Source organism: Fistularia commersonii, chromosome 3 (assembly GCF_037954325.1).
Source record: "Fistularia commersonii isolate RoL2024-O1a breed Wild chromosome 3, RoL_Fcom_v1.0, whole genome shotgun sequence".
Lineage (NCBI taxonomy): Eukaryota > Metazoa > Chordata > Actinopteri > Syngnathiformes > Fistulariidae > Fistularia > Fistularia commersonii.
Window position 1 is genome coordinate 21,917,156 of NC_141286.1, and position 16,100 is coordinate 21,933,255.

The 16,100-nt window shown below is 45.0% G+C and overlaps 1 protein-coding gene across 2 annotated transcripts in view; it reads right to left on the reverse strand.

The window, feature by feature from the left end:
- itga11a (integrin, alpha 11a) overlaps window positions 1-13,864 on the reverse strand; it is a 54,511-nt gene extending 40,647 nt beyond the window's left edge. For both annotated transcript variants that reach the window (XM_086139989.1, XM_086139979.1), the window contains exons 1-2: window positions 13,735-13,864; window positions 5,365-5,479 (exon numbers count right to left, since the gene is read on the reverse strand). In XM_086139989.1, the coding sequence (XP_085996115.1) occupies window positions 5,365-5,479; window positions 13,735-13,807 (188 nt within the window). In that variant the 5' untranslated portion in view covers window positions 13,808-13,864. The remainder of the gene's footprint in view (window positions 1-5,364; window positions 5,480-13,734) is intronic.
- Between the last annotated feature and the right edge of the window lie 2,236 nt (window positions 13,865-16,100).

A 16,100-nucleotide genomic window follows, 5' to 3' on the forward strand; every position in this document is an offset into this window, starting at 1 on the left:
TGAAAACAGGGGTACGAGTAAATCTCCCGAAACGCTAAACAGACAGCGTAAACAGCGGTGTTACTATCTATTACTGTTCAAATCCATAAGAATCCAGCATCGGCAGAAATACCCGGGGCCGCAAGGAGCGGATGTTGCCGACTGAAACAAATTCAAACAGATTTAATTTACTTTGAAGAAAAAGATAGCTCCGCAAAAACCCTTAACATGCTACCTTAGTCATAGAAAAATACACAAACACTTCAAGTAGTTCCTGAGAAGTCATGAGTCGAATTGTATTCGGGGGAGAAAAAAATAAAAAAGACAGATTAAATCAATTTGTAAGTGAATGAAAAAGTGTATTTGCAGACGCGCTTGACGGTTTCTTGGGTCTTCTTTTAAAGCAGAGGTGAAGTGTTGTGAAGCAAAGTGTTTAAACATCTGCGCCGAGTGCAGACGTCAGTCTTAAGGTCTGCGCGAGTCTTTTAATGGAATTCCTCCGCACGTGTGAAACGTCGCACGAGGGCGGATTTGATTGACAGATCTAAGTCGCTAAGGGATTCCGGTTGGGCAGGTAAACGTTGAGCGCAATCCATCCACGTCCACGATGAAGGGGCACAATCCAGAACCCGAGAGGGTCACTCGGAGTGGAATTTATAGGCAGCATCAAACTGAACGTTAGCTTAGCCATTCTGTTGCAGGATGAATACTTTTAACTGCTTCTCAAACGCATTTTGGATTGGAATCCGGATAAACACCTCTTCGAGTCCAGATAATCCGAATGTAGCCCAATGCTAATTTCTGCACTATAAACCGCAACTTTTTTTTTTACCCCCACATGCTTTGAGCACTGCGGCTTCAACAACGATGCGGCTAATTTATGTTGGTTTTTTTTTGTGGCTAACAAGCTTCACGCCGACAAAACATTTAGCCTGGTCACATGGGACCGATGAAATTACCGTGAAATTCCGACACGGAAGAAGAAAACTTTAATGGTTTTAGTGCGCAAGATAGCAACCGACTGGAGTAGGACAAAGCGGGGATAGAAAATGGATGGATGGACTTTTTCTTGTCTTATTTATTATTGATCGTTTTCATCAGGCACTGTTCGGGGGGGGAAAAAAAAGCATATTTGTGGACGTTATCTGCATGTTAAATTAAATTGATTAAGTTGCGTAAATATCATGATATAACGTAAATATCATGTATCATGTTACAACATGGACACCTGCGGCTTATATTCAGGTGCGCTCAATCATCCGAAAATGATGGTATATAATGAAATATCTCATTTCTAAGTTAGGCATATTGAAAATAGTTTACTAGAAATCCAACAAGTACAAAAAGTTACTGCGCGACCACTTTTTGCAACTTATTTGTTGTGGCGCAAACAAGCTGAGCCGAAGCTACTGACGATATATATAATCCGGCTACATCAGATGTTCTTGTTTCTTTGTTTTTGTCCGCTTCTGCTCGTTCCAGATTAAGGCCGGACGGATCTCGGAAACGTGCGCTCACGCAGGGTGAGTCTGCGCTTCCAGCTGTGTGGTCGAATATAAAAATATCGCAGGGTGACTAAATGGTCTACAGACGGACGGACGAGGCAGATCCAAAAGCTGCATGTGTGGGAAAAGAAAGCGGCGTGAGTCACAGCTGGTATATTTAGGCTGGACACACTCAACTCACAAAACACTACAAATTATATTCAACAATGCCTTGACTAATTAATAAAATAATATTTGTCTTCGCTTTCCTGAATATCGAGACCTCATACTGTGCTTTTCCTGACAATAGCTTTCGTATTTTCCGTGGAATAAGATTTTTAGAGAGGCCTATTAATAACCAACGAGAACGGAAAACTAGAGTGCTTGTAGTTTCGAGTTCATTGTGCGGTGTTTGAGCCAACGACTGTGTGTTCGATAACCCTCCGGTGTAAAGTGTCTGTCTGATTGTAAGATTTACTGTGGAGGAGGACGAGGCTGCACTTTCTGCACAGAGAATTTTGAAAACAATTGAACTTTTATCTTTATTTTTGAGCCATTGTTGCCTTATGACAGGAAGCCCAATATGTCAATCGCGATCTACCGGTCGATCGTAAAGGCAGCATGAGTAGAGTTTAAATTGCATGCTATTTAAAAAATGGGAGTCAGCCTATCATCCGTCCTTTGTCATGTAATTGACCTTCAACGGCAGCCAGGGGGGCATTTTCTTGTCATTACAAACGCGCTGTAGACTGCAAACGTTTACACTGCTCATATAACTATAAACACCTTGAATCTTGGGAAAAAAAAAAAATCTTTCTGACACATGGGTCATCAGACATGTATGCACAACGGTGCAAAGTGCTGCAAAACTCAAGCAATTACCTTGTTAACCTCCAATTTATTTCTGAAAAAAGGGTATTAAAAGAAGTGGAGGAGCTGGATCAAGTAAGAAGCCCAACACTTACTATTTCCATAGGGAGTGGGAGGAGGATATATTTTCATTTTATTGTCATTTTCAAAATACGTTTGCCATATCTGCCAGTCTACCGTGGTAGCCTACCGAATAAGGGAAATGTGGAGTGTCATTTTCAGCCTGTGCATAAAAACTATGACGATTATTTAGAAGTGCGCTTGAGGCTAGCTATCAGTAGCTACTGTCTGAGTTCTCCGGTTTCATCCCAAAGTCCAAAAACCTGCAGGTTAATTGGAAAAATTGGGAAAACGGCCCCGAACGAGCGAATGAATGATATCTGTCGATACATGTGGCCCTGCGATTGACTGGCGACCAGCATCCCTCGCCACCCTGAGCGCAGCGTAAGCGGCAGAAGATGGACGGATGAAGAAATCTCAATATATTTATGAATAAATATATGTTTTGCCTTTTTATTGTAGGTAGATCATTTCGACTTGGTCATTTTAGAAGTAGCTCGCATGCTGAAAAAGTGTGTGCACCCCTGCGTTATGGCAACCACGGTCGGGCTCAGGTGGAGGCCCGGATGAGCCGAACCGACTGCTCGCATCCACTTGGCCCTTCGCTCAAAACAACTCCTTTTTAAGCCAGTTTTTTTTTTTTTTTTTGTCGAGCGGGTCGAGGGAGTTTGACTTCAAAATCAAGCGGGAAATCTGGTTAATTATGAAAATCATCGACCGAGTTAGCCGGCCGACCGCTCGCGTGGCAATCAAGCCACGGAGGGAGGTGAGAACGGGGACACGAACCACCTGCGGTCGCTCCTCGGGCTGCGAATTATGAAAATCATGAAAAACTTGTATATCATTCATTTTGAATTATCCGCATGCAATCCTACATTTCTCCTTAGGTGCTTTTTTTTTTTTCCACCCGTCCGGAGAACGCGGGGTTCGAAGCTCGCAATGCGTTCTGGGCTGGAACACCAATACGGTTGCCGGTGTGTTCAATCATACGCGTCCCACATGCTCGCGGCCTGTTGGCAATTACGGAATGACCGACTGCAGAAACTTGTCAAAACAGAAAGAAACAATCAGCCGATCAGCCTCCAACCCGCAGATGCCAGCGTTGTGGAATCTGAATTCAGCAGATGTTTAAAAGTCTTGGTTTGGATGTAAATTGGTCAAACCGGAATGCATTTGTCTCTGTATAATCTTTTAATCATTACATAACTGCCTGCAAAGGACGTCCGACGAAACTTGATAAAGCTGTTTGTTTACATTCTATGTTCTCCAGTCAAGGTTGACTGGAGAAAAAAAATAGTCAAATATATGGACTTTCTGGAGTTAATGAAGTTTGGTAAATACCAAGCATGCCCCCCTGGCTCTGAAGCTACTTTTTTTTTTTTTTTGTCTGTTAGCTTTTCGTTCTAAGCACCACTTATATATATTTTTGTTTCCGAAATAATTTCAGAAGACGACGTCAGTCGGGTAGAAGATCCCTCGGCAACTTTGTCACGGTTTTCCGTGGCGCGAGCCGCAAAAAAATCAGATAAATGCCCAAGGGGGAGCTGCCAAGTTTATTGTGAGGAACATACAGGCCCGAAACCACAGCTGAGCTTGGTTGGTTTTTGCGCCTTTAGTCACAGCATAGCATTAGCATAAATCACCAGCCGCTCGAGAGCCTCCGAGTTCACTAATTGTGAGCTGGCTGACTCTGAGGAGAGTCGCAGAAAATTAAAAGTCGATCATTTTCCGCAGACGAGAGAGGAAACGGTTCCCGGCGTTTCCACCGAACGGGAAGCAGCGGCTAATACCGGCCGGCGGCTTTGACAAAGGGTTCGCTGATGAGCCCCGAACGTTCCCGTCTGGGGCGACTGGAGTCCATCTTATCTAATCTTGTCTCGTCCTGTCTGTTCTTATCTTATCTGGACTTAATCTCCACGGTCAGAAGCTAAAGTGGAAAGACATTACAAATTACTGAAGAATTGCAGTCATCGTGTTTCCTACATAAATAACCTGAAATGACTGATGTACAAAAAAAGTATTATCCCCGCATTTTCACCCCTCGGATAAACACCCGCGCAGCTCATGTGATGTCATGTCTTAATCCCGATATTTTGGTTGGCCGTACCAAGAATTGAGTGACTATAAATTGGAATTAACATGGGAGCATCGATGTGGGTTACCATAGCAACTATAGCAAAACTCAAACTGGATTACACTTTTGATGAAACAAAAAAAAAAAAAACTACCATTGAATCCTTCTGGTGAAGTCCGTCTGGAAGCCAGCGGTGCAGAAGATGAAAAAATACATGCGTAATTAAAGATAGGAGACAGAACTACACACACACACACACACACACACACACACACACACACACGGAGCCACAGCTGGAACTTGGCTTTGCACCAACGCAGCTTGGCAAAAAACGTTTTCGGCAACGCCAGGAACTAATTCCGGCCACCGCACGGTGCCAGTTGGCCTAATAATAGTCTGGCTCGAGAGTCGCTTTAAGTTGTGAGGTAATATGATGGATGTGAGACGTCCAAGTCGGAGGCTCCAGTTTGTTTTGCGGGGCCCAATTAATAGAAGGAAACTGCACAACAGAGCAGGAGGACAATAGATCACTTTCTTTCCTGGACGGAAAACATCTATATTTTACCGTCTCGGCACAGAGTCGGCGAGCGCGCGGACGACGCGGCTCGACGACGCGCCATTTTACAACATTAGCGTGACATCCATCCAAAATAACCATCCATACTTTGACTCCCCCGGTGAACAATCGCAGTGATTCACCACTTTGGTCTTAAGTGGAATTGAGATTTCGGATTGATCGGCCTGGAAGGGAAAATTGGCAATAGCTCGGTTTCCGAACGATCCCGCTGATTACCGGCGTAATTAGCAAACCTGTTTCGAAATGTAATCGTTGCACATTTAAGCACGGATCATTTCGCGGCGGGGAAAAAAAAACGGCGAAATCGGATCGCCGCTTACCATTTCTCTCCCCCCGCCGCCACATGCTGCTGGACGGTGTATCCGAACTGGGCTTGTTTCGGACCTTTGATGATCCTGTGCTTTTTGGTGTCGATATTGAAACACTCATGGAAACCTGAAAATAACGAGAGAAGAAAAAGTCAGTAAACCCGCTCGGCGTTTTTTTTTGCGTGGCTCGTCCGAAGCCGAACAGCTGCGGAACCCCCCCCGAGAAAAATCGAATGCGATACCATTTATTAATCAGAAATGCCGAAAAGCTCAGCTGCGTCCGACGTTAAATCAGTCAAATCTAAAAGTGGAGATTAGTTTTGACGGGACAATCAGCGTAACCAATACTTTCTACATTCTAACACCTAAGTGGCATGATTAGCGAGATCCGAATCTCAAAGCAAAGATCTTAAGTCCCGGTAATCAACACTCGCTCGTCAAAAAGGAGCTCGAAAATGTCACTCCGGTTGAGGAAAGTTGACATTCCCCCCCCCCCCCAAAAAAAAACGGGCTGAAAGGGACTTGTCGGTAAAAGCTTCGTTCGTTTGATTTACGACGAAAAGCGACCCGACTCGTGTAAGGGGCTGGAAAAGATGTCACCAGACGTGATTTATTTTTTAATTTTTTTCGTTTTGTTTTTTTTTGTCAGCGGCGCTCTTAACCGCCCGTCATATCCTCTGACATCCAAACCCGCCGGGAGGAAAATGGCAGAAAAAAAAAAAAAAAAAAAGGGGTCCGCGAGTGGCTGTTGTTAATTAAAATACCGAGCGCCGAGGGTATTTTCGCACATCACCAAGTCGCCCAATATGGCTTTCAAATGTCGAGTGCGGCGCTCGCCATTTAAATTTCCATCGGAGGGGCGGCGAGTTGTGCGAAGACACGGTGGTGATGAGATTTCCTTTTGGCAGTGGAGAAGGGGAAAAAAAAACATAATTGCCCACCACTCAGACTTCCTCTCCATCCATCTCTCTCTCTCTCTTTCTCTCTGCTTATCCATCTCCGGGCTTTTCATAACTCCCGATCGCCGCCGTTTCACTCGAGGTTCGGATCAAACGCCGCTTCGACTCATACCTCTGTAAAACCCTCCAAATGCCAAATAAGACGGCATGAGAAAGTACAAATTAGGGAAAGTAAAGCGCGGGTTTATACTTTGGCGAAACACGTGATGCTATTTCGGAGGTCGCTGCTTACAAACAGTAACCTTTCTCACAATATCAGTCAGACGGTTGAGGTTTAAGCTCTCAGCTTTCCGCAGACTTTCCCTATTTTTTTCCCGTCTCTGCAGGTTTTGGTCCAAAAAAAAAAAAAAAAAAAAAGAAAGAAAAACGGGGCTTATTCAATCACGGAGCCTCACGCTACACATCCCCCCCCCCCACCCGCCCGTCGTGGCTTTTTACATCCCCATCTGTGAGGCTCCGGGGTCACGTTAGGTCAAGTGAGTCCTTTTTTTCCCTGCCAGGGGAGATTCTGCTGAATGTAAACAAGGCGTAGGAAGGGACAAGGAGTAAAACTCAAATCCAGTCAAAGCAGAAAAAAAAAACGTACAAGCTAACGGCAATCATGAGTCACGCCACCGCTTTGATTCTCATAACAGTTAAACTTTAAATCACAGTATAATTTTTTGACACTCTATACCAGGGGTGGGCAAACTACGGCCCGCGGGCCACATCCGGCCCGTCGCTCTATCTAATCCGGCCCGCCAAAGATTGGTACAGAATTCATATTCGATGTGAATGATCGAATGATTGGATCAATGAATGTGGGAGCTCAAACAGGCGATTATTTCATTTATGAAGCTACTTGAGAGTTTTCTTGAGCTGAATGACACAGATAGGCTTTGTGTTTTAGCCTTTACTGTGGACATACTGATACAGATGAATGATGTGAAGCTACAAGGGAAAAACTGGTTTGTGCATGAAATGCGAGCGAACGTCAGAGCCTTCAAATACAAGCTGGTTTTATTTTCAAAGCAAAGGTCAGACAAGTCTGATATGTACTGTTAACAAATGCATTTTTTTTTACATGTATCGTATCTTGTGCTGACCCGGCCCGTCTCTCAAATTCTATAAGTCAATGCGGCCCCTGAGCTAAAACGTTTGCCCATCTCTGCTCTACACGGTCACTTACAGAGGAGGTACAGTGAACATTTGGGTGGAAGGTTGCTGAGGTTGGAGCAGCCAAAGAGCAGATTTACAGACGGGCCGAAAGAGGACATGAAGTTAGTCGGCGTGAGAGAAGTGGATGCAGAAAATGGGGTTAGACAGAGGAAGATGATTCACCCTGAGGGGAGCAGCCCAGGGGAAAAGAAGAGGCTCTAAGCGTAATCAGTTCCTTAGACTGATTACTCCAATTTTTAAGCTACTGCCTAAAGAGTAGCTCTCTCACTGACTGATGGCAGCGAAGCGCGTCGGCTTCATAACAATCACAACTAAGAAACTCATTCCAGCCCCTCCACGTAGGTGATTTGGCTCTTTATACCGCCCAACCGATACCGGAGATGTAACCGAAACCGGGTTTAATTGTTTAATAATCTCCATCCGCCATTGCTGGTATTCGATATCAAACGGTTGGCACGGTCACACAACCCGCATTTAGCACATACCCATATTGGCGTCTACCTTGTAAGCACTGTCGATCAAACTGACTAAATCCTTGAAATAATACATTTTCTCTAAATTGTCTGATACCAGATTGACAGCTTCACCCTGTGACCGGCGCAAAGGCAGTTAGCATTCATTTGAACATCCGACTTTAACAACAGGGAGTCACGTGTTGCCTCAATGTTGATGTCATAAGGTTGATGCCTTAGTGTTGATCCTTTAATGTTCAGCATATACCTGAAGGGACTGACTGTAACTCCAAGTCACCACCAACTACTAGCTACCATACTCGTTCTGGCCGTGAAGTCAAACCTAGAGTCATTTTAGACCTCTAGCCTTTGTCTATGTTTACCCTATATTTTCAGTCTATTTGGATAATTGTTTAATGTTGCATACAGGCCACTTTTACTATACTCTATTTTGTTCCGCCGTAAGCTTTACCACAGAGACTTAGTACTTCCTTTAAAAGAAGGGGGATGTAATATTCCGTAGGAATATATTGTTGCCTTAATGTTGATGTCATAAGGTTGATGCCTGAGTGTCGATCCTTTAATGTTGAGCCTTTAATGTTAATGATACGTATACTATATAAGCGGTATCCTCCAACCGATATTGGGGCTTCTTCTTCTTATTCTCCCTCTGGAATATGCTCTGCAATTAAAGCCGTCCCACGGATCGTTCTTGTACACACGGTACATTTCTCAAACCGAGAAACATTACAGGCGTCACCGGACCTTCGGATCCGTCCAAGGAACCGAACATTTCCGGTTCGATCCCCGGCTCCTCCTCGCCAGTCGAAGTGCCGCTGAGCGAGACACCGAACCCCCCAAACTGCTCCCCTGGCGCCGCTCATGAGCTTCCTCCCGCTCATGATGGGTTCAAATGTGATGTTTTGCTGCATGTATAACTGAATGAGACAATAAAAGTATTTCGTCACGTAAAGCTACCGCCGCGGCAACCCCGTACTTTCTCGCCATGAACCTCGGTGATGAAGATGATCCTCGCCTAAGCCGAGCTTCCTTTCGTAAACAAGAAAAGTGAGCTCTTAAATCTGACATGGTCTGGTCAAGTGCTGTTCAGTGCTGCTGTTGGAGGAGGGGGAGGGTTTATGAGGATTACCACTTTACACCAGGGGATAAACATGTTGCCTCAACTCGAAAAAATGATTAGCACCGGTATCTGCATATAAATCGGGTAAATTATCATCAATTACAGAAAGACGACGCTCCGTTGCGGGTGTAAGCTACGGTGGATGTAGAAATATTCCCTAAACTTGACTCGGTTTTCACTACACCAAGATTTGTTTGGGTGTGGAGACGTTTGCATTCCAACGGAGAAAGTTTATTTTCTGAACAGCTGTATTACTTAAAGGAGAAAAAAAAAAAAAAAGAATAGAATTTGAAGTTATCTGCATTCCCAAGATGTTGCCCATTGAAGGAGACTAATCTAACGCTAAGTGTTCTAAACACAAGACCAAATATTTACTTCCAGGGTTCCTCGGTTTCTGGGGCTGCACGCGGTCAAAAAACCCTGATCAATCCTTGGCATCCAGAGATAATATGTACTTTGTGTTTATCAGCCACATACGAAGTACATTACACTTCATTACCGCAAACACGCACCATTTGGTCTGTTTCAGTATCAGGATATAAGGGGGGGATCACTGTCACGCAGGCTTCTCACGTAAATATTGAAACACTGCTCATTTCCTGCATCATAAACGGTTTACATGTTCAGCTGCTTTTTGATGTAGACCCCAAACAGCCTTGCTAAGTTGTTGTTTTTTTTTTTTGTTGATCTAGCAACATTGAAGCATTGACCCCCAAAATTAGATTTGGCACAGAAATGTGAGCGAAAAATGTTCGGCACAGCGTGAATCATGTTTCAAATGTAGGTCAGTGGTTTGTAACGTCAAATCTCTTTGATGGACTTGTTTCCTCACTGGTCGACTGCGGCGCTTTCGCTAACGGACTCCGGTCTGCGCTGAATTCTAGTGTCGAAACAGTCGGAGAAACCGGTGAAAGTGAAGACCGGGGGGGGGGGGGGGGGGGGGACAGGAAAAAAGTGTCAGGGAAAAAGCATGAGAATGGAGGTGATCCAGTTTCCATCTTGCTGCTACTAAAATGGCAGAGCAATTTTATATTCCTAGTAATATCAGCAGCTTCTAATGCAAGGTCAGGGTCTTGCTGGGTTTCCTGTATACCGGCCTCTTTGCCCAGATAAACAAACCTCAAGCCGGTGGCTGCTGGTGCGACCCGCATTAGTCCACTGCTGCCTTTGGCCCGGCACCAAGCTGCAGGAGCTCCACCGCAGCCTCACTGACATCGAGCAGCCGTTTTACGTCGCGCGATCCGCCGACTTTCTGGACCGCGGATACTTCACGATAGACTGCGCCGTAAAACGGTTCACGGTAAATCAAATGGACGGCCGCGTGTTTATTTCGGTTGTCGTACGCCGTGCGGCGATGTATGCGCGGGACTACATCTGGAGCCGGTAGCCCCGAACTCCCGACGATGTGTGGAGACTCTCCGTGTAAAATAAATCTGGAAAAGCAACAGGGTGCGCTGTTTTTCCATTGATCCTTCTATTTAAAGGGTTTTCTCTGTAAAGATTCCCAACGGTGGACAAACGGCGTATTCTTTCAAAACCCTTTTGGCACCTTGAAACTCCATCGCCCCATGCCAGTGAAAATACTGTGAAAGAACGGAGAACCTAGAACCAGATGTTCCTAATACACAAAAGTTAATTGGGTAATGCTTAACAAGCTGTTAACCCTTTAAACCATCAAAATGCTCAAGGTTTTCAAACAAGGTCTCCGCGAGGAACGGCCGTTAACGTGTTATCTGGACGGTGACTATAAATTCATTGAAAACACGGCACTAAAACGTGAGATTTGCGAAGTACCGACACACAAATCGCTCTCAGCCATAGACGCATAGAAGTCCCACACGGACTGTAAAAAATTTTTGTTGGCCGGTTGACCGCAACAGCGGCCTTCATCGCTGCCTCCCGATGGGAGCGGAGATGACGCGTGGGTGGGGGGGTGAAGCATGGGAAACACAAGAGACGTCCCGGCGAGGCTAGCAGCTTCCCATTAGCAAACTGGCTAACCATCCTACTCACCGCAGACAACCAAACCACACGGACCACTTGTCCAGTGAGGTCTAGCCTGGTGGGAGATGACAACGGCAACACGGCTTCGAGCAAACCCCCACACACACACACACACACACACAGCCATCCCCGATTTTGGTAGTCCGCTTACCGTTCTTCAGGGATGCTGGAGACCAAGGGACGGAAGTTTCAACAACAGGCACAATGCTATCCGACAGATGCTAAATGACTGATGGGGTCAGATGGTACGAATACAGCTAAATATTGCTTAAAAAAAAAAAAAAAAAACAGCATGTATATCATGGAGATGGTGGGGGTTTTGCTGTTTTTGCTTTGTTTTTCCAAAAAAATATAGTGAGTCCAGCTGCAAAGCAGCCGATTCCGCTCATTCGGCGTCTTTGGCTTCTGTCGCTCGACAGCTTTGTAAAATTGCGGATTCGACGAACGCAGAGATCGATCAACCGTTCATTGGTCCATCGATCAGCGTGTAAGTTAACAAGTGTGTGTCACTACAAATGCTGCTACTATGTGACAAAAAGCAATTGGACGTCTGCTCCGCAGATCTTGCTGCCAGACTTTTATTAATTCCTTGTTGGGAGATGAATTGCCAAAAAGGGTGATTTGAAACAACAACTTCCCAGACTTTTTGGCAGAGAAATTTAATCCGGGTCCAAGATGGAATTTTCAAACTCAATAAACTGCTTATTGTGATTGGAGAAATGAACTTATTTCACCAAGTAACCCTCATATATAAGAAATTATGTGCCGCAATCCTAGCAGCCAGTTAGCTTAGCTTAAGCCAAGCAAGTTGGATGTTGTTTAAATTTTCTAAAGAAAACATAGTTGATGAAATGGGAACGGTGACAAAAAAATAGCGATAGTAGAAAATAGGAAAAATATCTACTTCCACTGTGAGCTGATGCAGATGTTCCCGCCGACATGGTTATTCTGTTATCTAATGGGGTCATTAGCAAAAATCCCAGGAATCCAAAAATGGGACTGAATCGCAGCCTCTTCCCTACACATGCGTGATAAACATCTTATAAAAGACCCGTTATCACGTCTTCGTCTACAGACTCCAGCTACAAGCTCTCTCTCTCTAGACGTGGCGTAATTAGAATACTTGGTTCCAGCGAATTCCCTGTGTTAAAGTAAATATTGAGAAAAAACATTTCCGCTCTTTAGTTTGAACCACCAATTTCGTGAAAGCGAAAACAACTTAAACCCTGGTGTTTGGGTGACACGGGCAAAAAAAAAAATTAAAATGCAGACATGGACTGAGTGATCAATAAATGTATTTAAAAAAGAAAAAAAAAAAAAACAATTTTCACAAGCAGGTGTATTGCTACATCCCTGCTAACGGGAGGATAAATGGCGGGCTGCAAGAACAAACAAATAAGAGTCTCAGAAAAAAAAGCGATAAAGACGTGTGCTGTTGCTTTTTTTTTTTTTTTTTTGTTGTTTTCACCTGAATTCACATTTAGCGCCGTGATGGCTAACGCGGATAGCATCGCTCTCCCTATGTGCCCCCTATAGGCGGCACGCAGCATGGCAAAATCTGACCCGGCTAATCGCTGTTTGTTAAAATTTACCTGAATTCGTCCCCATGTCACTGTAACATATGTAAATCATTAAAACCCGCGCTCATAAAAACGCAAGAAAATATCTCAATCCCCCACGTGTAGTTTTAGCTAAAGCCTCTGGGGGGAGGATTTAATGATTCCCCTACTAGCACTCGGGGAATCGCTGGGTATATAATGCTTCTTTGTCACAAAAAAAAAAAAAGTAAAAAAAAAAAAAGAGCCGATAAAATACTATATTGACGCACAGCCAAGGAGGAATCATATACAATATTTTACGAAGGGAGGGGAAACACAGTGGATGTAAACCATATGAGTACACAGTGGTAAACGTATGTCAAAGTTGAGATGTCATCTGCGGCACGGTGGTGGAGCACTTCTGTTTTTCACGTATATTTAACAGGGGCAGCGAGTTTTATTAGTTTGGGCTTGTAAACTCATTTATGCGATCCATATCGAAGAAGTATTTTTTTTCAGACGCCTGATATTCACACTGGTCTCTCTCTCTCTCTCTCTGTCTCACTGCTATAGTGATTTCACTGGTAATTGACCACAGTTCTGGCTGCGACCCCAAACCTCTCCGCTCACTGGAAACTCCGCCGCGCAAAGATAACATCAACTTTCTTTTCAGCGGCTGCGTCTGTTACCAATGAGACGCGGAGCACGTCCGTGGACCCGAGGCAGAAACGCATTCGGGAGGGGGGGGGGGGGGGGGGGGACGCCACTTCTCCGCTTTCTCGCCGTGGTAGCGGGGGAGGTCAAGATGTCAGGCTGTGATTCTATTCAGAGGCGTTCATTCATTATTTGCAGACGCCGCAAACAGATTTCCATATTTTTTTTTCCCCCTCATCAACGACGCGGAGTTCGTTGAAGGTATTTTTTGTGAAGAAAAGCGGCGCAGCTATTTCGGTCAAGCTCCCGCTCATGCAGACGTCTCAAAGTTTCCAGTTGTTGTTGGAGTCACAAACTAGCATTTAGAGCAGAAAGCGGAGGATCCGGTGAAAACGCGAGCAAAAACAAGCCGGGGGATGCAAACACGCACGAGCTGATACACTTTGGAAGCCGCCCACACATCATCTCCCACTCACCTAACTGCTGGCCACAGATCCAGAGCAGGAGGAAGCAGTAGTACTCCATATGTTTGCCGGTGCAAGCATGCATGTGCGTGGATGTGGTGGGCTGAGGTTTCGGAGACCCGGTGGAGAGCAGAGTTAAAGATCCCACTCTGATTGACTCCAACTTTTAGTTAAAGCACTGCCTATATCTCGGGGAAGTAGGAGGGGACTGCGGCCGGGGAGAAGAGGAGGACCACATTGACAGGCAGGCAGGAATGCAAAGTTTTCCTCCGACGACCAGCTGTTTGAGCGACTGAATGATTTTCACATGTACCATCTTTGGGAACGTAGACTGCGCTTCCACTCGGAGCGCGGCACGGTTCCATAATCTGTCTTTTTTTTTTGTCAGTTTAAAAAAAGAAAGAAAAAAAAAAAAAAAAACACGTTACATGTGGAACACACTGAAATGAAATTGGCTAATGGAAGGCATGTGGCGCGCTGGATCATGTGCGTAGGGAAAAAAAATAAAAAAAAACAATAAACAAACAAGCAAATAAAAAGGCAAGAAAGGAAGAATAGGATCTCCTGGGAAGGAGAAATCCAGATTTGAAAGGGCTCATAAATTAAAATCGGACATCATACCTGGATACAATTCCTTGGATCGCCACAATTGGAAGATACAAGTGAATGTAAAGGAAAATAAAGAGCCAGACACCAAATCTTTTCTCATTACAGAACAAAAATGTCTTCTGTCAGCTTTGCACCACAAATGGTATCATCATGGTCCGACCACAAACTAACCAGTGTATTAGCAGTGGAACGCATATGTGGGGATGGGATGTTACCTCATAGCCTCGCCGTTGAACCGTCCACCCGCGACTACACGAAGCAGAATGGTCCCGCTGACGCAATCAAAAAAATGCTTTGCATACATTTGCTTTCCCAAAATCCATTTTTGGTCATCTGGTAGCTCCCTAGTTTAGGAGTTAACCACTGTATGCCACATTAATCGCCTTATTTTCTTTAAACAAGCCTTATTTTACCGTCGGCTTTTGGAACAGAAAACGAGTTCCTACCTTGGCAATGAGCTGATGTTTAAACGAAACACATCGACACGGAAGAAAAACCCATACCCGGCACTACCGGGTTTTTCTGACATCGTTTTTCTGACAGCCGCTAAGCTAAGCTCGCTACCTCTTGTGTGCTTCACCTTATTGACATGCTGCTTCTGTTTTTCCATCATCTCGTGCATTAAGACGACAAAGTAATTTTTTTTTTGGTTTGTTGTTGTTGAAGTCCATTAAATGTCGATATGTTTGGTGGGTTTGCTGTGGACATTATTCACCGATGAGATACATAACCGTTGCTCGGCCCCCACTAATGATAGGTTTAAGGATTTATCCATTTACGGCTATTGATGACGATGTGTGATTGCGGCCGTTGAGCGGACGTCACGTCGGTTACCGTTAACCCGAAAGCTAAATAACGGGCTGCCGGAGAAGAGGCAGGTAATGAAGTGACTTATTTTCCGCGTTATTTGCTGCCGTGGACAGAAATTCTCATGTTTTGGTCGTTGTCTAAGTCACAAGGATAAAATATTGCGCTGTCGCGAGGAACTGACCCTGCTGCCTTCCATAAATTCAGGCTCTGATAACCAGGAGCTGCGTGCCTGTAAATCCTCCCGGCTAACTGTCTATTTCCTCTTCACTTGGCCACTTCTCCTTTTCAACACTGAGCCACCGCACTTCACGCAAATCAAGTCAAGTGTTTGCGCTCGGGTGACTGATGGCGACTCCCGCTTAAAAAAAAAAAAAAAAATATCGTGATTCGTCACTTCTTCCCCCGAAGAGTCTTGTTCCCGTCTTTCTTCATTCGGGCCAGTCGTCGCTACTGGTCGTCGTCTCCTGCGCTGAACCACATGACGGCTCTGGCGTTAATCATCGGCCTTGAGACCTACCGAAAGGGCCGCGTAAAAAGCGAATTCCTTGCTAAAATACAAACATCCGACATTGGCGTTGGGCAAAAACCAAGACAGCGGGCTTTTCTCAAACGGCGGCGTTCGTTATTCGTCGGACTCCCGCAGACCAAAATGTTCCTAAACTGGAGGGGAAATCGAGAGGTTACGGGGTTTTGGCAACGCTCGTGATATAAAATCATCGGCAAACATGAAAAGTTTCATAACAAGGATTGTTTCGACCAGTATTGTGGACGCAAAGTCATCGCTTAAGAATCCCCCCGCTGTCAGATCGCAAGAGAAATGACGGATCCAAGAGCAACCTACAATTAAGATTAAAGTCTAGCGCTCTGAATGAAGGCAGAGAGCCAGGGAAGTTTAAGCAGCGGGTCTCTATCTGTCAGAGACTGAAGGGGGGGATTCGGGAGGGGGGGGGGCGTTGAGC